The following is a 27,470-nucleotide window of genomic DNA, read 5'->3' on the forward strand; positions in this document are numbered from 1 at the left end:
AAACGGTCGTCAGCGCGATCCTCTCGTCAGCTCCAAACTCACCCGTCTGCACCTCAATCACAGACCACAGCTGGTTTTCCACACAGCATTTACAGTAACTCACGTGACACGTCTCAGATCAGTAGGCGCTGCTGCCGGTGTGTTTTTAAAATGAGCGAACTAGGCTAGTAGCGCCGCAGATTTCTCATTCCCCACCTTGTTTGACTGAGTGTGTTTCGAGATGGTTTTCATGAATGAACAGGCAATATGTCACTGTCAGACCGGATCGTTTGACGGGAGGGGGGGGTCGGGCCGTATGAGTTTCACTTCTACCGCGGCATCCACTTGAAATTATAGTTTTCTTTTCCTCAAAAGTTCTCCGCGAAAACGGCACTGAACGCAAAGACTGAATAGAATTAATATTTTCACTCATTTTGACCAGGCTACACGATGAAATGAACCACTGACAGTTTCCCGCTGAACAATTCAAACAAGTCAGTTTTGTGCATGCACGTTGGCAGATAAGCTGCTTCACTGACAGCTTTTTTGCCATTCAAAATGCTCATCTACTGTACAGTAAACACAGCCTCTAGCAGTAACTGTACTACTCGGTGTCACAGTGCGCATGCGCGAAACAAGCTGTAAGCTTTCCAGTTTTTCGCAACCAAACGGGACAGATTAGGCACGGATTTAAGACCAAAACAGTAGAACTAAGGTATTGTATAATTGAACACACTGCCAGATTAATATTTTCAATTATTTTTATTGAAGGGCTTGGGCATGCACTGCATTTATAGCTTATTATGACCGCTCGCCCATGCTGTATTATTATTATATTGCATTCCCCATTTGTGTTCACTGCTCCGTGCTGCTGTCTTATGGAGGCGTCCTGCTGCTCACAGATGCCACCTGGCGGTTGTTTGGGCACATTGCAGCTTCTGGTGAAAACACAATTACTCCTCCACAAAAAATCTGCGTGACTCTCCCGTGACTCACGCGTGAAATCCTCCAAATGAAACTAGTACCCACTGTACATGGTCCCAACGTGTTTCTACTTGTACACAATGGTTTGTTGTTTGTTTTTATTACTATTATTATTTTCTCACAATGTCTAGTAAAGAGGCACTGAGTTTGAAGTCGGCCTTTAAATACACACACGTTCCCCTCAAATTGATTGATGTTAATTAGCCTATCAGAGGGTTCTAATGTCGTGAACAGTATAGAAATATTGTGGTGCACTTTAGTCATGAAATGCTATATCACTCTTAATAAGCAACTCAGCATCTTGGATGGCAGCCTCTGTGTGTATAAATGGTAGGGGTGGGCGGATCAATCCTAAAATAGTGATACTACTGATACTCTGTTCTCCTTTGAAGATCGATTCTAACAATTGGATTGATACAGAGGTATAAGTTTCAGTTTCTCTCTTCTAAGTTGCATCTATACATTTGTATTTCATCAATGAATAGAGCTGTCTAAAAACGTACTGTTGTCGTGAACACAGGTCAGCCTACATTTTGCTTCTCCACTGCAGTGTTGTTGCCGTGTCATGTGCACAGCTCAGGCGTTGTGCACATACTATATACTATATGTTTTCTATATTTCAGTTATGTGTAGTCTATCATAGGCTATGGACCTAATTATTTGGGTTTTTTACCAAGGTGATTCCCTAAATATTTAGTATTGTATTACTTGGTATCGGATCGAAACCACATTTTGTGGTATCGCCCAGCCCTAATAAATGGATGAATGTGACCAGTGATGTAAATTAGGCAGTAGACTAGAAAAGCACTGTATGCAAGTCCATTTACCATTTATGATTGGAATCTTTGGAGTGGTTAAAAATGAGTTGTAATGACGTCTACCTAATTGTATGGAAACTTCTGACTTCAACTGTTATTGCCAATGGCAATCCACACTATCTCTTGTACTCAATTAATTTGCAGCATTCCCCCAGGCCTTTTCCAGGTAAAATTTCACATATTGCAGGTTTAAGGACCAAGGCACCATAAATGTGATGCAATTTACAATTGCAAGTGATTACAATTGAAACAGCTTGCAGTATTTTGTGGTTCTCATGCATTTACATAGAAGGCTGTGAAAAAGTTTATTTCGATAATGGCAATCAATGATGGATGTAGTGAAAATAGTGGGGTGCCTAGGCACTCAGTCATTTCAAATTGACGCTTAAGTTTTGTTTTCTCTTCTAAATTGAAGATAAGGGTCTATAGAACAATTTTGGTCTGAGGGCCAAGAAACCAGATTGAAAGAAAATAGTTTTTTGGCCCATTTTCTAAAATGGCCAAAATCTGAATTATGAATTTTTAAAAAAGGTCTTAATTTTCTTACATTTGCTATGTAATATTATTTTTATTGCTATTGCAAGTCAGTACTATGTGGGGAATCAACTGTTGCTAAAATATGGAAGTTTTGAAAAATATGGTATGGCAAAAATCTAAGGTGGCTACCAGTTTTCATACCTTTTTTAAATTAATTATATTAATAGCTATAGTAACTTAAGAGAATGTCCTGAGTATTGTGAATAAGGGAAGGTGTTTATTATTTATTCCATTTCACATACAGTAATTTGGTATAGGCCTAATGTATGTCAAGAATATTTAACAATCTTACATTTCATGCTCTTTAGTTATTTATCTTCTATTCCTTATTTCCTTATTTTCTCTTTTCTACTGCTTGATATTTATTGGTTTATTTGACAGGGACAGTGCAACACTGATCAACAGAAAAAAAACTGCAAGTGAGCCAGAGTTAGCCATTAAGGCTAATTTTCATCCATTGTCCCTGGCCAGATGTTACAGGCATTACGTTCATTCGTCTGTTTGCCTCATTTGCAAAGTCCATTCAGTCCATGTAGGAAGAGTGAATAAATGCCTGATGAATACAGTAATTCCATCATGCATTTTTAATTGATGTCCCTCAGTGATCACAATTCAGTGAACCACTTGGCTCTTTACTGGATAAGTTCTCATGGTACTGTTTTTTGAAGTGACTGCATAAGTTGCAATGAACATAAAAACTAAGTATTCCTTCTTTTACTGTTACTGCTGAACTAACCCTAAAAGGGAGAAAGAGAAAATCTAACAGGTATTATGAGATGGCTGGGACAACAAAATGGCAGCTATGCATTCTGCGCCAAAAACAAACAGAGGAAAAACTTGTTTGCCCTCTTGCTAATCCAATTGTCAGTCGTAGAGAGGGAGCATACACAGAAATTATCAGCCTTGCACGTCAGTTCAGAGCAATTGGTGCTGCTCCCCACCCAGATGTAGAACTTCCAGATGAAGAATCCATGCATCAGAATCGTGCTGCCTGGCACAAAACCTGTCGTAAGCTTTACCAGCCAACAACACTTGACAATGCAAAAAAACGATAATATATGTATCTTCTGTGGTGATGAAACAAATGCAGCAGACCATTCTTTCCAGAAGGTAGAACTATCCCATCAGATACATGACAAGGCAGTTGCACTGGGGGAAGATCGTATTGTGGCAATCCTTTCAGAGGGAGATCTTGTCGCTATTGAGGCCAAGTATCATCGCAATTGCTACACAGGGTTCAACCGCCATTACAATGTGATTTGTAAACGAGATACAGCTAGTGAAGACTTTGAAGTCACAGCAGAAAATGAGTTGCTCCAATCCATACAGGAAGAAATTGCTGGAGGTCGCAACATCTTTGCATTACAAGATCTGACCGATATGATGACAGAGAGATTGGAACAACATGGAATCCAGAAGACTGTGAACCGGACACGCCTAAAGAAAACAGTCCTCAAATACTTTCCGGATTTGGCAGAAGAGAAAGGTACCCGTGACTGAGTTTTTATCTTTTGTTCAAAGACTGCTAGGAAGATCATATCAGTTGCATCTCAAACACCAGAAGAGGAAGCACATACATCACTTATGGCAGCATCCATTCTCAGAAAAGTCGTTTTGAATCACGACACTCCATTCAGGTTTGATGGTTCATTTCCCAAAGACTGCAAAGAATCATCAGTTCCACGACGTATGAAGTATTTCTTCCGTGATCTCCTTGCAGAAATCATCACCCGAACAAGAGAATTCTCGGGAGATACTCTGAGAGTCAGATGGCCATGCTAAATATGACTTCTCTTTCCTCAAACTTGAATTGTGAGCCTCCACTTGAAGTGTTCCTGGCCCTCGAACTGCATTCGCAGACAAGAAGCAAGAAGTTGGTCGAACTCCTACACAAATATAATCTGAGCATGTCATATAAGAAGGTCTTCAGCATTGAAGCTAGCTTTGCAAAGGCTATTGGAGACAAGGAACAACGCAGATATAGTTTGTCCTACAAATTTACGTCAGTGCATATTCACAGTTGCAGCCCTGGATAAGCTGGATCATAATCCCACATCACATACTGCTACCTCATCCTTCCATGGAACTGGGATTTCGCTTTTTCAGTTTCCTACAACACAGAAGCCTGGATTGGACCAAGAATGTCTATGCATAAACTCGCAGAAAACAGAAGCAGGCAGCCGTGAACCAATCCTGCCTCACTCATATACATTTGTACCTGATGTGGGCCAAAATCTAGTCACCCAACCTCAGGTAAAAGTTGTGCAGCCAGTGGCAACTAGTTCATCTGACATGGAGAAACAGCATGAACAGGAATGGATGGCTGCGGTTCATGATACCCTATGTGTGGATTCTGATACAGAAAATGGCACTCCAGCAATGTGGTCTTCGATTCATGCTGCTCGATCAGATACTGTTGGACAACCAGAAAAAAGCATTGAAGCCCTCCTTCCACTTTTCCATGAGAAAGCAGCCACCCCAGAAATGATTGGGCATGGAATGGGACTAGTGCAACTAGTTGTCGACCAACCACTCTACACCCTCGCAAAGAAAATTCAGTGGACCTTCCCTGAAATCTTTTGAGAAGACAAGTTTGTGGTGATGCTAGGTGGGCTTCACATTGAAATGGCTTTGTGGAGCACCATGGGAGATCTCCTGCATGGGTCTGGGTGGCCTGAAGCATTGAAGGAAGCTTGGCTGGTAAAGTCAGAAGCAGCTGGCACATCACTTCTGAAAGCCTCCAATGTAATGAGAACGAGATATGCCCATCAAGTTACTGTTGTAGTTCTTTACAGCCTTCTGAAGCGAGCATACTAGGACAGTGGGACCAAGATGGCCCTTAAAGCTATGGTCTACGATCTGGGAAAGATTTGAAAAAAGCACCCCCCCCCACACACACACGCACCCCTCCCCTCTGTGCTCCCTAATCCCTCCCCTCTGAGCTCGTATCGCTCTCCCCTCGGAGCCTCACACGACACATCCCCTCCCGCAACAAGCAACAAGAGCAACAAGTCGGCCGGCAGAAACCAAATACAGCGACAGCTTTGAATGCGGAGTAACGATGTCGGATTCACAGGTAAAGTTATTATAATGCACGTTGAAACTCATGTAAATCTTGTAAGTCATTACAATGTCCACAGCTAAGCTCCATAGCCAAGCTAGCGTAACGTCATTAGCATGTTACAGCTATGTTACGTTACAGCTACGTAATAAGTTACTATTTATCAACAGCTAAGTTAGCCACTTCTAAAAGTTATTGAGGGCCGAGAGACGGATTCTGCCGTCAGCTTTAATCACAACGATCGCTTCCACATTGTGGCTGAAAAATAAACCTGCATTAGCCTCGGACCAGCTGTGTCCCAGCTGTTGTCTGAGTAGCACCAGACCGGGATACAAACGTGCCGTAAACCGTAATCTCTTGTTTATGACAGATAAGACACACAAATACACACATCGTAACGCCTATATGATAATCCATCATATTGATTTAGCAAAGGCTTCGTTGAAAACAAATGGACAAGACCGGGAGGAGGATCAGCAAAACAGTTGAGTAGTGACCGGGCGAGAGGTTGTTATGGAGAAATAAATCCGGACAAATAAAATAAAAATCTGGAAATAAATCCGAAACCCCTCCACTTCGTGTTGGGGTTTCAATCATCCATTCATTCATCTTACTTGCATTACTTGCTGCTTCATTTAGCTGCCACGAGCAAATAAATAGGCTGATTTGGTGTAAACATGATAGCAATATTAGCTTGTTGTTAGCTTACAATGCTAACATAGAGGCTAACGTCTCCGTCGAACAAATAAACAAGTGTTGACAATACAGAAATTGTCTCGACACCATCTAATAACACAGAAACAAACTAACGGCAGCTTTCACAGTCATAAGCCAGCATCAGCATGAAAGTTATCTGTGTCACAACATCCACAATAAAGACGAAAGATTACCTGCTCAACAGAAACTCCGCTGTATCAGCATCGGGTCCATATCTTCACGGACCTTTCGCCACCGTTCAAATGATGACCCGATGTTTATTCAGGTTTGAGCCCTCTTTATTTCACATCTCCGCTTTGTGTTTTTTCAGTGACAGACCTTCTTTCTTTGACTCTTTGTCGGTGGGGCAAGCAGAGGCAGCTGAACTGCTCAGGGCAAAACAAACCTCTTGTCCACTTGTAGTTTCAAATGCGGAAGTGGGTCGGGACCAGACGTGAGCAGGAGCAGGAGAGTGAGCGAGGGGATTGGATCGGAAAATTGATCCAATAGGAGCCATGCGGTCAATTTTTTTTCAGTTTTACAGGCGCTAGAGAGAATGGATTTATTTGGTTCCTTTTACTCTTCACATTGTGTAGGTGGTACTATTGGACCATAACCACCATCTAAATAATGTTAATAATAATGACAAATCTTTCAAATCGTAGACCATAGCTTTAAGGACTGGATCGAGGAAGTTTCCGAAGAGAGCCCAACATTCAAATTTTGGGTGCTTGTACACAAGTACCAACAGATCATATTCATGTTTATCCGGGCACATCGGTAAAGGAAGTTTAAGCTCATGGTCATTACCCTGCAGAAGCTTGTGCCTCTGTTCTTTGCTCTTGATCACCAAAATTATGCCAGGTGGATTCCAGTCTTTATTAGAGACATGGAAGGGCTCCCAGATACCATCCAGGCAGAGTTTAAGGGGGGACACTGGACAATAACCTGAAGCAATCGGCATTTCTCATTTCTCATCCATCCATACCATTGATCAAGCACACGAGCAGGCCAACAAAAGGGTGAAAGGAGTTGGTGGCATAATTGGTCTGACAGAGAACCCTGAAATGTTGAAGCGTTGGGTTGTGACTGGCCCAGAAATCAGCCATGTCATTGAGCAGTTTATCACTGTAGATGAAAACGAATATTGGGAAGAACGTCCTCATCACGAGGAAGGATCTGCATCTCAGCTTCGATTTCAACGGCATGTTAAAGACCTGATGGAGGTGCTGCTGAGCAATGGAAATCCGTTTGAGGAGGTTGGTAAAGACCTGGTTACATTGGACAACAAGGTGTGTGAGTCTGCATCTGCTGCTGTATCTGTCCACCAACTTGAGTCTATGGGAGAAAAGCAGTACACCAAGACCGTAAATAAGCTGAGAATGCAGCACTTCAAACATCATACTGAGCTTTATGGGAAAGCTTTTATTGTGCTAGACAGCCGTGGGGGGGATTTGGAAGGGTTCTTTTGTCACGAATCTTCCCCATGACTGCATTGTCATCTGAAGGAGCACTCAACTTTTGCACCAAGTCAGATTTGTTGGTATACATCATGGAAGCTGGTAAGAGTAGCAACATCTCTATCGATGAGAAGTGAGTTGCGCCAGGTGTTTATGACTTCATTGTCATTGATGGTGGTGTGCTGATACATTCTCTTCCTGGTACAACTGTCCAAGGGAAGACCTTTGACTCATATTTCGACAAGGTATTCTGCCCAAGAGTTCACCATGACTTAAAACGATCAACAAGAGTAGATATCATCTGGGACCAGTATCGTGAACTAACAATCAAAGGAGGCATAAGGGAAAAGTGAGGAACAGGCACCCAACAACATGTATCTGGTATGGCCAAAATCCCAGGAGATTGGCAGAAGTTTCTGGCACACGTTGACAACAAGAAGGGGCTGTTCTCATTCCTTTCAAATAAGTTGTTAGCAGATGGACAGTTCCCAGATGACAAGGATGTCTACATCACTGCAGCTGATCAAGTCCACCATGTTGCCAGCGGTCCAACCATGAGGAAGCTGACACTCGTGTCTGAGTACATCTCCTCCATGCCCTCCAAACATCATCACTTGGGTTGGTGCATACTGGAGACACAGATGTGGTTGTAATCCTTCTGAGTAATTTCCATCACATCAAGGCTGTGAGTGCGGCTGCAGAAATCTGGATTTCCTTTAAAGCTGGAAAGACAACCAGAATGATATCCCTGAACACAATCACCACAAACCTGGACCCAAACCCCTACATGCAAAGCCATGGCTCTCTTCCATGCATTCACTGAATCAGACAGCACATCTTTTAAGTTCAAGGGCAAGCGATCCTGCTGCAAGTTGATGCACAAAGTGCCATTCTTCATGGAGGAATTTGCAACCATCGTCGACACTCGAACATCACCAAGGATGAAAGAAGTGGCGGCAAAATTTGTCTGTCGGCTATATTCCAATGACTCAAATGAAGAGATTGATGTTAATCTTCTCCGAATGAGGCTATTCTCACAGAAGACTAGGGATGTGGAGAGAATTCCCCCAACGAGTGATGCTTTGGATCAACATCTCAAAAGGAGTGTCTTCCAAGCAAGCATCTGGACGACAGCCCAATGGTATGTATCTGTATTTGTGTACTGTGTAAATATATTGTATGAACATTTATAATTAATTAATCCATTATTAATTAATCAATTAATTGCATTTTTAATTCAGGTCCATGATTCCTGTTCCGAACCCCACTGATCATGGCTGGAAGGAAGAGGACGGCAAGCTGTTTCCCATTTGGACCACGCTGCCCCTCGCCAAAGATGTATTGAATCTAGATGTGAAGTGCAGTTGTAAAAGCACTTGTTCAAGTAGGTCCACCAGCTCTCGGTGCAAGTGCATGAAAGAAAAGCTGAGGTGTACACGTCTGTGCAAGTGTAAGTGTGTGAAATAGCTGGAACAGAGTAATTTCCAGGACTCTGTGTGTAACTGTAAAGATTAATAAAAAGAATCACCTGTTTTACATCACCAGGCTTATGATATTCTGTCTATTTTTGAAGTGATACTGGACAAAATATGGATTATATCGGTCATATGATAAAAATATCAGTTGCTACTCCTGATCCTGAATCAATACATACTTATTATGTTCAGATCAGATAATCTGATCAAGAGTTATAACAGCTACCATATTTTATTAAGGCTGGTGGTGGGTTGGGAGCCATCAACGCCCCCTAGAGGGCAAATTTTTGACCGGCCTGTCTGGCCCTCGGACCAAAATTGTTCTATAGACCCTTACAAACAACTTGTAAACGAAGTGTAAACGAAACTTTTGCATCAATTTGAAGTGAAAATGACAAATTGCCTATACACGGAACCCCACTAAAACCAACTACTTTTACATAAACATTATAATGTGAAGGCATCCTGTGCATCTTTGTGCCCCTCAGTGTTAGTTTCATAGGAGAAACTTTAGTAGAAAGTAATGCATGCTGATACCCCCACCCCTACACCTTGATCCATGGACACAACAAATGCACCAATTTTAAGGGTGAGTTTCTCATTCCTCAGAATAGTTTGAAAGTTGCTGTCATCACATAAACATTCTACAGACATTGAATTTACCGGGCACATAAGTGAGACTCGAAGGCTTGTTGTAGCAATCTCACTGTCTGGATCTGCTGTCAGCTTCTCTTTGACTGAAACACAGAGGGTAGGGGAAGAAAACAGAGGAAAAGAAAATTAAAATGTATTCTAAAAAAAAATGCCAAAATCAAATATAAAAAGAAAACTTTGGTTATCCAGTTTGTAAGAACCCAAGTAACAGATCAAAGACATCTGTAGGGACCGGCTCCACACTGGCTTTCAAAAAATGTTAAGAATTGATCCCTACTCCTTGATTCATTTCAGTTTGATCCCCATTTCTTAGGTTCTTGTAGTGCACGTACTCTCCAAGATAACTTAAAACTCCCTATAACCGATAACCATGCCCTCTCTGCTCACAATTTGTGATCACAGAAAGCCATGCGGTGCATTTGAATGCTTTTACGTAACCAGGGTAAAGTCAGCTTTCTACAGTAACCTGAGTTTGCAAATGTTAGCTAGATTTCTCCTGGAGTACAACTTTGACATGTTACAAATATTGGTATTATATATAAATTAGGGCTGGCCAATATATTCAAAGATAATTTTTGTGATACAAGACTTTAAATCGTCTTAAATTATGGATGTTGTTCTATCGTGATATGGCATTAAGTGTTGGATTTTCCTGGTTTTAAATGCATAGCATTTCCTTTCTGCTGCCAAGGGTCTCTCAATCACAACAACAGTGTTCCCCACAGAGCTGACTTTGGAGGTCTGTCCAGGTATATTAACGACCACCCAAGTATAGTTGTTGACCCATTTAAGCCTTTTTTTTTTTTTTTTACTGTGCTCTACAATTCTGTCTACTGACATTCGCACATGCTTTACAGAGAAACACACACAGAGATCCTGTTAACACACAGATTGTGATGCAACCTCTTCCTATTTAGTGTAGCCTTACTTATGCTGTTGTTTCATACAAGCTTCTAAGTGCACTTGGTTGTTGCAATTTCATCCGTTACCACCCTGGTTGTGATAGTTTTGATAGGCTTGTTGTTGCATCTTTCTTCGGTTGTCAAATATGAACACTTTATTGACGCCAACCTAGATGCGATAATCTAACAATGGCATAGCCATCTGTGCTAAGAAAAAAAAAGGTAAATCTAGTAATGGGGTGCTATGGAACAATTTATAGCAATTTACACCGATCAGCCACAACATTAAAACCAATTTGAAGTGAATAACATTTATATTCTTGTTACAATGCAATGTTCTGCTGGGAAACCATGGGTCCTGGCATTCATGTGGATACAACTTGACACAGACCACTCACCAAAATATTGTTGCAGACCAAGCACACCTGCTCAGGGCAACAGCACTCCCCGATGGCAATGACCCCCTGAGTTGGACAATGCGTCCTGGCAAATCGCAAAAACAGCTCAAGAATGGCGAGAGGTACAAGAGAGCTCAAGTCGTCACCTGGTCTCCAAATTTCCCAAATCCAAATCCGATCGAGCATCCATGGGGCGTCCCAAAACAAGTCCAATCCATGGAGGTCCCACTGGATCAGACTTGGCTCTGACCTGTCAAGGCACAGAAACAGGACCTTGGGTTGTGAGATGGTGCCTCCATGCGTTGGACTTGTTCCAGGACATCCTATGGATGCTTGATCAGACTGGGATCTGGGGAAACTGGAGTCAAGTGGCATCCACATGAATGCCAGGACTTGAAGTTTCTGAGCAGAACATTGCATTGTTATAAGATGAACAATGTTATTCACTTGAAGTGTCAGTGGTTTTCAGTTGTGGCTAATCAGTGTATATTTATTAGTCAGTTTTATTGGCCAGTTTTTAACGTATCGTAATGTGACTTAAAATTGAGACCTTTGCCTATAAAAGCCTGTGGAAAAATTGTATGTTTGTGTTTTGGCAACATAAACTAATGACCGGCCGGCAGCAAAACACACAATTTCCACAGAAAGCCTTTAAAATTAAAAGTTAAATTGAATAGTGGATTTGGAGAATCGAGACCCCCAATACTCATTCCCACAATAGTGTTACAAAATTGACAGAGGTATTTTGTAAAAACAAAAAATACAGACAAACAAAAAAAAAAAATCATATCTGATTTTGTAACCTATCAGAGCATTTATAAAGTGTTTTTGAGGAGATTTCAAGATATCGAGATATACAATCATAGAATAAAAATATCACAATGTTATTCAAAGGCCACATTGCCCAGCCCTAGTAGCAATTAGGCTTTGACTAGTCAAAAGTGATTTACAGTTATCTTTAATTTAATCACAGATATCAGTATTTCGTTTATCGCTTGTAAGAGTAACGTTTACAGATATTTACTACTGAAATTCCACATGGATTGTTGCTAGTTGGATATCAACGATAGCATTTATGATATGTCAATATATATTACAAATATGTGGACGTCATATCATTTAAGAAACAAAAATATGATTTACTGATATCATCAAATCAATTCTCGCTTGTGGAAATTTCAATTGTTTAAAATTGTAGATATCTATAATTGTTCTTACAATACCACAATATCATAAATGGCATTCTAGACATGCAAAATTCAAATCTGACAAGTCACGGTTACATTAAGGATATTTTTGCTTGGAATTCTAACTAGTCAAATAACAGCTGCTATCTACAATTGCTATTACCAACAGTGATCAAATATTAAATATATATAATATAGTACTTTGAAACAAACAAAAAGAAAATCTGAACTAGTGTCCCATGCTAATCATCTAATACTAAAACTATGAAATTCACTTTCAATCTGTGACTTCAGAGCTTGTCCCCTTACTGTACCATCACCACTCTGACACATGAAAATTAGAGAGCAACTTACTTTATTACTGCTACAGTTTAAATAAGTAAGGCTTTAAAAATAACGTTTTAGGATCTGACTGCTGATCTGCATGTGTACGCAGATTACAGTAACCACATTCACCAATTTATTATTATATATGTAAACGGGCGGCTATGGTTCAGGAGGTAGAGCAGTCCACCGATCGGAGGGCCAGTGGTTCAATCCCCTGGCCCCTGCAGTCTATGTTTGGAAGAGTACTTTATAAATTGCTTCTGCTGGCTGCTCCATTGGTGTGTGAGTTCATATGAATGGTTATCTCTCCTGATGAGAAGGTACCTTTCTGCATGGTGGGCGTTGCCACCAGCGTATGAATGTGAGTGCGAATGGATAAATACTGATTTGTGTTATAAAGCAATTTGAGTGGTCACTAAGACTAGAAATGCACTATATAAATTCAGTCTATTTACCCTGTAAACTCATATTCAAGTAACCTGAGGAACATGATAATTTTGGGGGATTTGTGAAGTCTTCAAGTCAAGTATGCCTATCTCAAGGTAAAATTGCTGAAAAACCTCTAGTGGGCAACATTCAAAAGTTGTTTTACTGTATAGTTACTCAGTGCTCTGGAGTGGTCTGGGTTTCTGATGCCCTTCATCCTCAGCCTCTGCAGGAGCAGTGGTGATGTCAGCTGCCTCACCAAGTACACAGACATTGAATAGGTCTGAAAGACAATTTGATCAAACAACCTTAGAGGAGTAGTCCTGTTACTATACCCAAACATGATGTCCAAGAGGAAATAGAAAAAGCTGAAGCGTTCCAATGTCGTTTATGTTCTCACTTTTCCAATTTCAGGTGCCCATGTTACTGAAATCTGATTGGGTACTGCAGAGGAGAGTCGGACAAGGGAGGTAATGTTTAGAGGTCTTCCTGGTCTCTTCTGTTCGACGCCGTTTTTTGGTGGTGGTACATAACCCTATAGGGATAAAATGCCATATTATCATCTTTTACTTTACTATCACTTAAAGGTCCAGTGTGTAGGATTAAGGGGGATTTTGTGGCAGAATAGGAATATTCAATTCCAGGAATATATAAAACTGGTACTGAACCCTAAACCATAAAAGTGATGTAAGCAGAACTTTCAGGACTGGAATAAAACCATGCACGAAAACTCAGACCAAAGAATGACACAAGTCTTCCAGCAGGTGGTGCTATAATCTAGGTAAGTACGTTTTGGCCAGTAACTCCCAAACGCAATGCCTCACCTTCAAATGCTTTACATGCACGAATACCCTAATTGTAGCTGAATCGCAAAAATTGTCCAAGTTATGAAGCAACAATTTCCTGTAGCTAGCAGTCAAAACCGGAAGTGTTGCATATCTTGGCAACAGTAACTCCGACTAACAAGAAACTCAATTCCCCAGCTTGCCAAACTGAATTGAGGGTGTGTGCAAAATCTGGCCCCAAACAGTCATTAGGGGGCGTTCATATCTTGTAATTGACAACATATATTCATACAAAATTTGGTGTACACGATTTGTGCATTCCTTAAATTTGGTAAAGATTGATTCAAGTGGGGATGACAAATAACAACAAATCTAAGAACAGGAATATCGAATTGACAGAAATGAATATAATATACCTCATTATGTTTTCAGCGGTGAATAATCACACAAAACTAAGGATTGTGTTTTTGTTACCTTACAACTAGCCTTTAATATCTACACTCCTCCATGGAGTCCGCCATGTTGCAGCACATGCTACTGAAGTAACCAAAATCAGACAAATCAAACACTAACTCTGGAGAGGGTGTTCAGTTTGGGGGTCGACATATATGTTTTTACAGGACTGATACAGATAATTAGTAATCCAGGAGAGCGACAACCAGTAATTGGAACCGATATACATTAAAAGGAAAATTCAAAATCGTAGTCTCAAAGTTGAGAATAACCAGGGATGTAATGCAACTACAATTTAGTCCTATACTTATACATAATTTGGAGGTACCTTGCTTCAGTATTTCCATGTTCTGCTACTTAATACTTTCAACTCCATTTCATTTATTTAATAACTTTAGCAAATTCAATTAGTCAGTGTCGACCAGCTATTAACTGTGATATCAGATAGTGTTGTGGACACTCACTAAGTTTACATGATTTTAGAAAAAGTCGGATTATTGTGTTGGTCCAACTTAAACCGGACTTTTAAAGTTCACGTAAACGTGTTATTCCGACTGAAATTGTACTAAATCAAATTTCTCAAAGTCAGACTAACACACCCAGATAATGCGGTTGGAAGTCGATTTATGAATCTTATCTTTCATGTATACGCTTTAGTCAGACCTAAACTGGCGTCAGCGTTCTTCACATGCACCACAGTCTCCGCACCAGGCATTGACCCGGAGGTCATCCATGGCATAAATCCATAGCAGGAAGCCGGGAAAAACAAAAAGAAGACAACGACGACAAAGGTCTCAACATGGCAAGTGCTAGAGCAAGAAATACACATTTTTGGACAATGTTTTTACCAAGGACGTTATAAAGTGCAGCCCTAACTTGTTTGGTATGTGACATAATAGGTCAACCGGATAAAAGGTCCAGTAGCAACTAGCTGAAACTTTGAATATTGCCACCTACCATGGTGGAGTCGGACATACAATGGCAGAAGTCCAATTAAATGGCCTTATCAAGTTACAGTATGACCGTAGCTTGACTTAAATGTAGATGGAAATGTACTGATCAATAATTGGTCTACCTCTAGTTCAGATTGCTGCAAACTTTAATCTCACCACTAGATGCCACCAAATCTACACACTGGACCATTAAGTTGAATTGACTTTATAGTGGAACTGTTACAGAGTAAAATAAGCACTTACTGGCAAAGGAAAAAGTTTCCCATTGACCTTTATACAAAGGCTGTTTGGGTAATTATCTTCTTGAGGGCAACTAGTCTCTGACAAGCAAAACCTGGACAACAAAAAGAAACATTGAGTAAATAACTCTTCTATATATGTTCGGCAGTCAGTGCTAAGTTCTGAATCACTGTTTGCCCTATTTACAGTACATCTAGTATTTTCTGCACATTTCGATGGCAAGAGATGTTGACATTTGTGCAGGAGGGTTTAAAGTTATCAATACCTAAACATATTTCAAAACAGCTTTGTTTAAAGCCGTTTTACTCACTTAATATTAAGAAATAAAGACGTGTATGGAGAGAATTTTGTTCCTTTATTATTCAATCAAATAGAATAGATTTGAAACCAAAAAAGAGATTTGAGTACTTAGCCACAGGCTATCACAGGCTATCCCTTGTGCAGCACAGCACAAGGGAGAAGTGGGTGTAATGCGGAAGGAGTAGCTGGCGCTGGAGCCAGGTCAAACCAGCCAATAGAAACTCTTCTCTCATCCACCAGCGTAGGACCCGCCCATCAAGTGCAGTTGAATTCGCTAGCAAAACTTTAGAACTTGCAACCAAAGAGGACTGATTTGCAAGCAAAGGTTTTTAACTGGAAAGCAAGGAGGACTGATTCATAAGCAAAGGTTTTTAACTTGAAAGCAAAGAGGACTGATTTATAAGCAAAATGGTCGTATGTTTTTACTTACAAACATTAGTTTTGATTGAAGTTGAAGAAATATGCTCTCATATTTTTTTTTCAATTGCAACCTGTTCTGTTTCGATTTCAAAAAAATAAAAAATTTGATTGCCACTTACTCTCTTTTGCTCTCAAATATCTTTTTTGGTTTCAAATCTATTCTATTTGATTGAATAAAAAAGGAACAAAATTCTCTCCATAGACGTGTCTCTCCATTGTTTAGTTACTGAAACAAATTTGTTCAGAAACTCAAGATATATCATTTTCAGATCAGAAAATTCTAATAGTCTCACCTCAGTTGAATCTGAACCATGTAGTCCCTTCTGCCACCTGGCAGAAAGTCCCTGCAGACAAACAAGGTTAAACATACTGCATTTATCATTCACAGACACACGCATGTTTTTCTTAGTAACTGTGTAATAACTGAGCTATAAACAAACAGTCCTACCTGGATATGCATACTTCTCGAACTTGCTGAGGTGTCAAGGCAAAAATAAAATATTTTTCTTGGTGATACCTCTGTGCAGTACTCCCTCCTGATAACACAGATGATGACAGACAAAAACTTATTTTAATTTATTACCTTTATATTGAGTTTACATTTTGTAATATTTTAAAATTGTAAATATGCATTCAGTTATGCATCAATAAATACTACTGCAGTAATTCAAAACGCATCCATATATTCCCCACGCCATTAATTAGGGCCCGAGCAGGAAATCTGCGAGGTCCCTATTTTTTTTGGACTATTATTTTTCTTTGTCGCAAATGATCGCATTTTTCGCTGCCTGAACATGGATGAAAACACGATTTTATTTGGCAAACACATTAGGCTTGGCGAAAAACTTTATAATCTATGGTCGTCGTGAACCTCCACCACTAGGTGGCGCTATAATCAAGGATAGTGCGTTTTGGCTTATAACTCCCACATAGTTTGTCGCTCATTCAAAAACCTTATATGCACGCATTCCCTGAATTCTGTTGAATCTTGTGATATAGGCCACTCCCATTTCTGCAAATACGCAAAATGTCGCAAACCTACTTTTTCTACCTCCCCCCAGGCAATTTAACCGATTTCACAAAATTTTGGACCCTCCTGACAAAAAGTTGTTAAAAGAGTTTGATATTCCAAAGGATACTGAAGTTATTAAATAACAACTTCCTGTACATTTTTCTCCAAACAGGAAGTGTTGCATATCTCCACATCGGTCTGTCCAAATGACATGAAACTCAAAATTTTGACAGATGACCACTAGGTGGCAATCGTTAAATTCAAGTATTTTGTATCTCCACATCGGTTGGTCAGATTAACACAAAACTTGGTACAATCATTGCCAATGCCCTCCTGAGGATAGCTGACGAAGGTGTTACCAATCTGCCACTAGGTGGTGCTCTGGTGGCAGTCTAATTTTATATTTGGCACTGTGCCCACACCATAACAATTATGTCAATGAAATTCACCAGGGTGGTATAGACTGCCCCCTGTAACTCACACACCAAAATGGCCAGCAGGTGGTGCTATTATCAAGACAAAAACGTTTTTGGCCAATAACTCCCACATAATATGTTGCAAATTTTTTAATGTCACAAAAAATGAAAGACGTACTTTTTCTAACTACTCCTAGGCAATTTGACCGATTTGCATGAAACTTTGCATGTGGCATCTGTGGACCCTCCTGACAAAAAGTTGTCAAAAGAATCGTGATAGTCCAAAAAACAGCCAAAATATAGAACAACAATTTCCTGCACATTGTGGTCAAACAGACAGTCTTGCATATCTTGACGAAATACAGTCCCATTACCACAAAACTTTTGCTAATTGTGTTCCATGGCCCGATGACGGTTTGTGCAAAATTCGGTGCAAATCGGCCAATAGGTGGTGCTTTTATTGCTAAATGATGAAAGAACAGCTTGACTGCCTTCACTTTTGAGAACAAGCCCAAAGACGCATGAAACGCAGTGCACATCTCAATAGTCCAGATTCCCATCTGGACCAAACTTCACATGTTTGATAAGAGTCCAGCCCTGAACACATAGGCAAATGTACAGTCCCCTTCCTGCACTGTCCGAAACAAGGACAGTGAAGAGATGCATACACAATAACCGAGCAATGGGGCCGGGTAAGCGGCATGCCCCGACAGCAGCACGCCCCAACGCGCATGGACTGCGAGGGCCTGTTCATCGCTGCTTGCAGCTTTAATTAGGGCCCGAGCAGGGAACCTGCAAGGACCCTATTGTTTTTGTAATGATTATTATTATTATTTTTAGGCCAAAATGATAGCATTTTTCACTGCCTGAACATACCCCAAAACTCACCAAACTTGGAATATACTTCACACCTGGCGAAAATTTTTATAATCTGTTGTTGTTATGAATTGTTGTTATGCATATCTCCACATTGGTGTGTCCAAATGACATGAAACTCAGAATACGACTTCACCATGAGCCCCTAAGGCTCTGTGCAAAATTTTGGCCGATGACCACTAGGTGGCGCTCTTTAAATTGAGGTATTTTATATCTCCACATTGGTTGGTCGGATTAACACAAAACTTGATACACTCATTGCCAATGCCCTCCTGAGGATAGCTGACGAAGGTGTTACCGATCCGATACTAGGTGGCGCTCTGGTGGCAGTCTAATTATTATTAGGGCCCGAGCAGGGAACCTGCAAGGACCCTATTGTTTTTGTAGTGATTATTAGGGCCCGAGCAGGGAACCTGCAAGGTCCCTATTGTTTTTCGAATGATTATTTTATTTTTTTATTATTAGGGTCGAGCAGGGAACCTGCAAGGACCCTATTGTTTTTGTAGTGATTCTGTTTTGTTATTTTTTTTCTTTGTCCCAAATGATCGCATTTTTCACTGCCTGAACATACCCCAAAACTCACCAAACTTGGAATATATGTCAAACCTGGCAAAAATTTTTATAATCTGTTGTCGTTGTGAATTTCCACCACTAGGTGGCATAGACTGGCCCCTGCAACTCACACACCAAAAATGACCAGTAGGTGCCGCTATTATCAACACAAAACTGTTTTGCCTAATAACTCCCACATAATATGGCGCACATTGTTAAACCTTATATCTATGTGTTCTCAGGTAACTACTTCCCCATAAGCCCCTAAGGCTCTGTGCAAAATATTTGGCGATGACCACTAGGTGGCACTCTTTAAATTGAAATATTTTATATCTCCACATCTGTTGGTCGGATTGACACGAAACTTGGTAGAGTTATTGTCAATGCCCTCCTGAGGATATCTGTTGAAGGTTTTACCGATCCGACACTAGGTGGCGCTCTGGTGGCAGTCCAATTTATTATTTGGCACTGTGCCCACATCATAACACTTGTGGATATGAAATTGATAGGGGTGGTTATAGACTGGCCCCTGAACCTCACACACCAAAAATGACCAACAGGTGGCGCTATTATCAACACAAAACTGTTTTTGGCTATAACTCCCACATAATATGGCGCACATTGTTAAACCTTATATCTATGTGTTCCCTGCATTCAGCTGAATTGTCTGATGTAGGCCACGCCCACTTTCGCACTAAATTCCATTTGATCACTTAACACAGTATTAATGCATAGACCTATTCAGGGACATCCCCTCTTCATGTGTGACCAATTTGGTGTAGATGGGAAATTGCGTGTTGAAGCTATAAGGACTTCCTGCATGATGGTGAAGGATCGAAATTGACTGCACCGCCACGCCCACCAAGCACAACTCAGGCTGTTGAAGGTATAAGGATGCTACTGAGTGAATGTGAAATCTGTGCCGTTAAATCTGTAGGACGAGTTAGTTAAAGTACGAGGCTTAGAAATGGGTTCCTACAGAATGGGGACAGCCATAAGGGGTCATTGCACTGCCACGCCCACCAGGTATATCGGAGGCGAAAGCTTTGCACAAGGTGTCATCATCAAGGTCTGAAGATGATATGTAGTGAGTGTGAAGTCTGTGGCGTTAAATATGTAGGACATCCTAAAGTCCGGAAAAATGCATCGGAAAAATGAAAATCGCCGCACGCCATTCAAGATGGCCGACTTCCTGTTGCGGGAAAAATTCCGACAAAAATAATTCCTGGCTAAATCCCTGAGACCCATGATTCGTGTAAATTTCAAGATGAGCGGAGAAAAAGTTTGCGGGTACAAATCGACGTTAGGTGGCGCTATGGGGTCCCCTGGCCACACCCACCCCCAATCATGTTGAAATCAGATAGTGGTGCGCACATGTGACGTATGTTCCGAGTTTGGTGAGTTTTGGGGTATGTTCAGACCGCCAAATATGCGATCTCGTGGAAGGAATAAAAAGAAAAAGAATAATAATCCTGACAGATACAATAGGTCCTTGCACAAGATTCGTGCTCGGGCCCTAATAATCATTCGAAAAACAATAGGGTCCTTGCAGGTTTCCTGCTCGGGCCCTAACTGCAAGCAGTGATGAACGGGCCCTTGCACTCCCACGTATGTTGGGCTGTGGCGCTGTAGGAGGGCGCACACATCCTTCCTTTTGACAATTTAAGACAAATATCATTTGAGCTGTGAATAGATGTTTGCCAAAATGTTTGAGCAAAGCTTAAATAGTCTTAAAAGTAGTATTGTCAGAATCCTCCACAGTTACCGAATTGTTTTCCTGCTTTCTTTCCACAGCACAACCAAAACCAGAGCATCTGTGAAACACAAACTTGCTCTGCCTTCCTGTGTGGCAAAGAGGAGAGAGGAGTGACAAGTCATTGCATTGATTATGAGAACAAACGGCATGCCTTTCTCCCTCCAAGCAATCGGGTATATTTCAGGTGTTTAGTAATTTACCACAACTAGATCCAATAACTCTACTGTTTGATTATTTTACTCTACTGTAAATACTCTACAGTGATGTGCTGTTTTTTGACTTATGCAAGTCAATAAAGGTAGAAGAGATTTAGCAGAGGAGAGTGGTTCATACTGTAAGCACTTCTGCCTCCTCTGCATTACTCTTGCAATTAAAGGTGCTGTGAAAAGGCTTTGACATTTGTCACTCTGCTTGAAACAGGATATAATGGGTTTGGATTTAAAACTGGGAGGAATTCAATTTAATCAGTGTTAATCTTGGCTGGGATTGTCCTTAGCTTTTTAATGACTGTGATTGTAAAATGCATCAGTCACGAAGAATACATTTATTGTGTGATCATAGAAATGCAAAGATTTTCAGTGTTTTCTGTTTTATATAATGCCAGATTTAAGAATACACATGATTTCCTTTTTAAAGAAAACTCCAAATGATTATGTTTGTTATCACAAGAAGCTGTAAACAAGTTTTAGCCCCGTTTATCAGTAAGTTGTCATCTGCATCGCCTCCTCCTTAACAGTGATGTTTCTGCCCGCATGTGAACATATAGTTTTGCAGCTACATGTTATTTGTATGAAATGTGCTATATGAATAAAGTGTGATTGATGGATATGAGGCTGACTTCCTATTTTCAGTGGGTGGTGCAATGGAAAGGTGCCTACCTAAATATGATACATGTTACCTAAAACACAACAGTGACAGTTTTCATCTGCAATGTGTAGGAGGAGGTACTTAAATTTATGCCTGTGTTATGTGTGAGAGAAAGTGTGTGTGTGTGTGTGTCTGGCTTTCGCCGCATTGTTTTGACACTTGAAAAAAAAAAAACTACACTACACAACACACCAAGACACTACACTACACATTAACCCTTTTCACATGGAGACTCATCAGCGGCGATGCATCATCGCTGCAGCTGCGTTTCGCCAATTCTCCGCCGTTGTTTCTACACACACAGCCAAGCACCTCTGGCGTAAAAGAAGAACCAGAGTGTAATTCACACAGCAAGCCGGCGCTTCTCCTCCAAAAGAGGCGTCACGGTACACGTCATAATGATGACGTGTGTGTTTTTTTCAAGGTGTTTCCCCGGTGTCCTCCTGGTAATTTAAACATATACCCGCTGACTGTTTAAAATCATATGGATGCTGTTATAATGTGTTGTGATTAACATCCTCACCCACCAAACATCCTGGAAAGTGATAAAGTGACGATTTGCGCTCTAAATTACATAATAACATAATCGCCATCAGTAAACATGACGCTGTCTGACTCATTCACTCGCAGGGAGGGAGGCTGTTTTCTGAGGGAAACTTCACTGAAGTGAAGGGAGGGATTATCGTCGATTATCGTAAAACATGGTGAGTTAGAGTTTTATGCCAGGGATTTGTCCCTGTTTTTCGGGCAGAAATGTCACTAAGAGTCTGTCGAACCAACAGGCTGAAAGGCATTTCTCAACGTATAACTGCGGTATTTTTTTTCTCACATAAGTTGCCAAAGACAGTAACAATTACTACGTTACTGTTGTTTTGTCCTGTAACGTTGCTTTGTGGGACATTTGTCTATATTTTGTTGAGTGAACGACATGTTTACTTATCAGACTGTCACATCGACTACGCCTCTGATACCACCTCCGGAGGCGCATCAGAGTCGGATGCAGATGCGGAGAATTAGCTCAGCATCCCAGCATGCAAACGGCAGTGTGAATGGGGTAACTATACACTCCTAACATGCTAAATGTCACAAATCTCAGAAATCACTAAGCTCCTTATCGCCAGCTGGTCGCTATCGCTTTCTCTCTTTCGCTGATGTCACTCTGACAACTTTCCCCTGTTGCTCAGCAACCAAATGCCGTGCGCTGCCATATAATTTTTGTTGATTGATTGTGTTACATTTGTCCATCAATAATAACAGGATGTAGTCATGTTCATAACCTCGCAAACAATTTTGCTTGCGAGCACTGTCCTGAGAATATTAATCGTTTCTTCCTTCACCAAACGCACACCAAACGTGACAAGAATATATTGTAATTGTAAATAATTTTTCCTAAATGTGGTTTTACTTTGCCTATCAGCAAATGGAAAAACTGGTATATAGTCAGAAGTAGGTACTTTCGACACAAGTTTTGAAAGAAAACGACTCGGCTGCGTGAGGCTGCATGTCGCTGTTACGTCAACTTGAAATGTGTGATGTGATCGTCAGTCAACGTTGTCTCCATGGATTCAAGAGATTTCTGATTGGTTGTTCCAAAAAAATTCTCCTCCCATAAAGTAGCAGCCTATAAAGTCAGCGGCAACTCAGCTTGTCGGTCTTTTTCTCTCCGCAAGAACAGGTAACTACCTCACGTCTCTTTCACGTGTAAGACAAAAGCTAATATGATGATATTAAACGTTAACAACAAAACATAGCTATTAGCAACACTGATAGCTGTCAAGCTAGGTTGTTTTAGCATTCAGACATTGTGTTGAAAGTGTCTTCTGATGCTGCAAGTTATTGCTGGTTAGCTAGCTAGCTGGCTAACGTCAGCTACAACGTGGCAACGTTAGAGTTGGGTGAATACACAAATGAAAAAGTGCATGTCACAAGTAATATAAAAATTGGTGTTGTTAGTGCTGTGTTTGAGTGATATGTAATAATTGTGAATGGGTTGTGTGTTTCTAAAGAAAATGGCACTACCGTCACTCACGAAGTTCCCTGAGGTCAATGACGCCGACATCATGAGCCTCAGGCAGACTCTGCAAAGCAGGGCCGCCTCCCAGCAGGCTGCCTTGCTCCGCGATGAGTGCGCGTGGAAGGAGGACAGCATCCTTCAGCTGCAGCAAGAGGTGCAGCAGCTGAAGGAAAAGCTGCAGCCTGTGACACCTGGTAACTAGAGTTACTGTGTAAACCAGCAGTATAGGTATATGGAAAGTAAGTGTGGGAATAACTGAAAGACTGTGTGGGAATAACTGAAAGACTTCATGTAACAGCATGTTGATTGTGGCTATTTGCAGAAACTACTGATGGTGAAATCCTAGCTGCATGTCAGGATGGTAAGTTTTAAATATGGTAGTTTGTTACATTTAATCCTTGCCTTTATATGTGAGTGTAATTGAAGTGTAATAACTTATTTGACTGTGTTGTTTGTTGTAGGAGCAGAAGCTGTTGCCACTCCTGATGAGTTATTATGTTGATATCTTCATGTCAATTGAGTTCATTTTTTTTTTGTTCAAGTTCTTTAAAGAATTTTAATAAAGTTGTTCTTAAGCATTTGGATGTGTGTTTGTTTCCTTTCGTATACATTTTGTATGGTGTTGAGGGTGTTTGAAATTGTCATAAGTTTTCACACAGAAAACAATCATAATCTTACAGTATGGGTAAAAAAAAAGAAAAGTCTAGATGTGTTACTGTTAGCCATTAGTTATCTTTGTGTTTGTAAAAGATGGAACTAAATTTGTGTGATGTTTGACTGTAGCATGTGAGAGGTGGTTTGTTTTGTAATCAAAAGCTTAAGATTATTGATGGAGGCAAGTAAGCATTATTTGAAGTATAAAGTTAAGTTTATACTTTTCCTTAAAAGCTGTTTACCTTGCCTTGTTTGGTGTCATTTTTTTTCAGCACAACTTCACTTGTTTGACTTTCCAGTATTTTTTTCATTTTGACATACTGTATTAACATATTTAACCTAAAATCACATAAAAAAATACAATCTGAGTAGGAAAAAGTTTGATTCATTACTGTCAACACATTGTTTTTTTCCACCGATAAGAAAAGAGGGTTGGCATGTTTTTTTGCCTGCATGCTGTGAGGCTGTGTGTCGCTGCTACGTCATGTCAAATCTGTCATCTGCCACCTGCTCGTCATTTTTGGTGTGCGAGTTACAGTCGCCAGTTTATACCACCCCTATGAATTTTGTTGACGTAAGTATTCTGGTGTTGGCACAGTGCCAAATATTTAATATTTCAGACTGAAGAATTAGGTGGCATTTATGATAACCTGTGTCTTTCTCGTGGTTACATCGCCACCTGGCAGCCACAGTCTCCTAACAATGTATCATACCTGTTGATTATGGAAAATATTTTTACACAAAAGGCTGCGAAAACGCAACGGAGTTTCCATTTTACTTAGCTTTTGAATTGGATTTGAACGCATCAACCAATCACATGGTGAAAAACAACGTCACTTCACAGCTGCAACGTCAGACCCGCTGTCTGTTACCTGGACCTCCTCCTGTGCAGACTGATATACTTTGGCTCTACTGCTTATTTCAACACATACACACATATATACAAATATACTGGCACACATTTTCACACCTTTCACACAAATCATATAAAACAGGAACTCTTCCACCATCGTTAAGATTAGCTATGATAACTGTGATATTAAAACCTGACAAATCGCCAACCAGTTGTTCATCTTTCAGGCCCATTAGTTTAATGGGATGTGCTACAAAAATATTATGCAAAGCTCTCTCTAAAAGATTAGAACAATATCTTCCTCAATTGGTCAGCAATGATCAGAATGGTTTTGTATTACAACGGCAAGGCTTCCATAACATCAGGAGAGTTTTAAATGTACTGTTTGAGAAAAATAATGCCAAAGACACTGCAATGTTGTCAGTTGATGCTAGCCAAGCATTCGATACAATAGAATGGAAATACCTTTTTGATCTGCTGCCTAGATATGGTCTACTAGAAACATTTCTCAAATGGATTAAATTACTGTACACAAACCCAACAGCAGAAATATTGACTAATAATATAATTTCTAAACCTTTCAGTTTACAATGCTCAACCAGGCAAGGCTGCCCTTTGTCTCCTCTGCTTTTCACTTTAGCAATAGAACCTCTCGCGATCGCAGTAAGGACACATAGGACTATATCCGGCATTAGGATTTGGGACATAGAGCATCATATAGCATTATATGCTGATGATATAATTTTTTTCTTAACAAACCTGAGGAATAGTATTCCAAATTTGATTACTTTACTCGAAAACTTTGGCGAGTTTTCTGGATACAGAATAAACAAATCTAAGTCAGTATTGTTATTTCTAAATGAAGAAGAAAGACGCAATCCCAAAATAAATACACCATTTATGGCCATGCAAGATGGAATTAAATATCTGGGTATTAAGATTGCCCCAAAACTTGGCGACATTGTCCCTATAAACTATAACCCTCTGGTAGACGAAGTGACAGAAAAGTTGGACCGGTGGTCTAAATTGCCGATATCAATGATTGGTCGTATAAATCTTATTAAAATGTCAATTATACCCAAATTTATATATCTTTTCCAAGCACTCCCGCTTCCATTACCAAGTAACTTCTATAAAAAAACTGATAGTATATTTAGTTTGTGTGGAACAATAGAAAGGGTAGACTCCGGCTCAAGTTATTATTTTTACTCTATGAAAGGGGAGGACTTCGGGTCCCAAACCTGACATGGTATTATTGGGCTACCCAATTAAATTCTGCAATGTACTATTTTTCTTCATCCACACCACCTGCTCGGGTAAATATTGAACAAAAATCAGTGTCAGATCTGCCCATAAAGCAGTACAGTGGAAACCGCTTATAGTGATCACAGATATAGTAATCAACCGCTTATATTGATCAAAAGGCTTGGGACAGAATCATTTCTATACAAATGCTGTTTAAATAATTTGTTTATAGTGATCAAGAAATCCCCTTATAGTGGTCATTTTTGGTCATTTTATGGATGAAAACATGCGCAAAAACAATTTAAAAACTATGTGTTGCCTACTTATTTTATTTTCAGCAGTGTCCCTTTGACGTGCACTGCTGCAGCAGCCTGCACAAGTTGCTGCGCTGTGTCTTGTTGTGCTGTGTGCGTCACCTGGCTGGCTGAGCCACATGGCTGTCGGTGCGGTGCAACTCATTATCACTGGCTGTTTGTGTTGTCTGTCAAAACATGGATGAATGAAACCTATCGACTTTATATCGACCGCGGACGTCAGGAATAGATTTTCGGCTTTTCCGTTCATCTCCGCATAGCGCTCTTTTTCGGTTATTGGCGTAGAGAGAGAGAGAAAGAGAGAGAGAGAGAGAGAGAGAGAGAGGCGCGCACTGACAGCAGCGCGCGGTAGAAGTGAAACTCCTACGGCCCGACCCCCCCTCCCGTCAAACGATCCGGTCTGACAGTGACATATTGCCTGTTCATTCATGAAAACCATCTCGAAACACTCTCAGTCAAACAAGGTGGGGAATGAGAAATCTGCGGCGCTACTAGCCTAGTTCGCTCATTTTAAAAACACACCGGCAGCAGCGCCTACTGATCTGAGACGTGTCACGTGAGTTACTGTAAATGCTGTGTGGAAAACCAGCTGTGGTCTGTGATTGAGGTGCAGACGGGTGAGTTTGGAGCTGACGAGAGGATCGCGCTGACGACCGTTTCGTTACATTTTTCTCATTGAAAAACTATACAACTGGCATTTAGATGATGTTCTGCATAAAAAAACAAGTGAAATAATAACAATTCGGTTTTAGTAATCAACTGCTTATAGTGATCAAATGTACTCTGGACCAACGTGATCACTATAAGCAGTTTCCACTGTATTTATATTCCTTAGATATCAAGACACTGAAAAAAC

General features: G+C 40.5%; 1 protein-coding gene across 3 annotated transcripts in view; it reads right to left on the reverse strand.

Moving 5' to 3' along the window:
* Window positions 1-27,470, reverse strand: part of pias2 (protein inhibitor of activated STAT, 2) — a 105,957-nt gene that overhangs the window by 45,891 nt on the left and 32,596 nt on the right. For all 3 annotated transcript variants that reach the window (XM_084359613.1, XM_084359612.1, XM_084359614.1), the window contains 6 exons: window positions 16,504-16,591; window positions 16,349-16,399; window positions 15,339-15,429; window positions 13,305-13,439; window positions 13,082-13,187; window positions 9,674-9,747 (listed from right to left, as the gene is read on the reverse strand). In XM_084359613.1, coding sequence (XP_084215739.1) covers window positions 9,674-9,747; window positions 13,082-13,187; window positions 13,305-13,439; window positions 15,339-15,429; window positions 16,349-16,399; window positions 16,504-16,591 — 545 coding nt within the window. The remainder of the gene's footprint in view (window positions 1-9,673; window positions 9,748-13,081; window positions 13,188-13,304; window positions 13,440-15,338; window positions 15,430-16,348; window positions 16,400-16,503; window positions 16,592-27,470) is intronic.

This window comes from Pagrus pagrus (assembly GCF_965226575.1).
Source record: "Pagrus pagrus genome assembly, chromosome: 8".
Lineage (NCBI taxonomy): Eukaryota > Metazoa > Chordata > Actinopteri > Spariformes > Sparidae > Pagrus > Pagrus pagrus.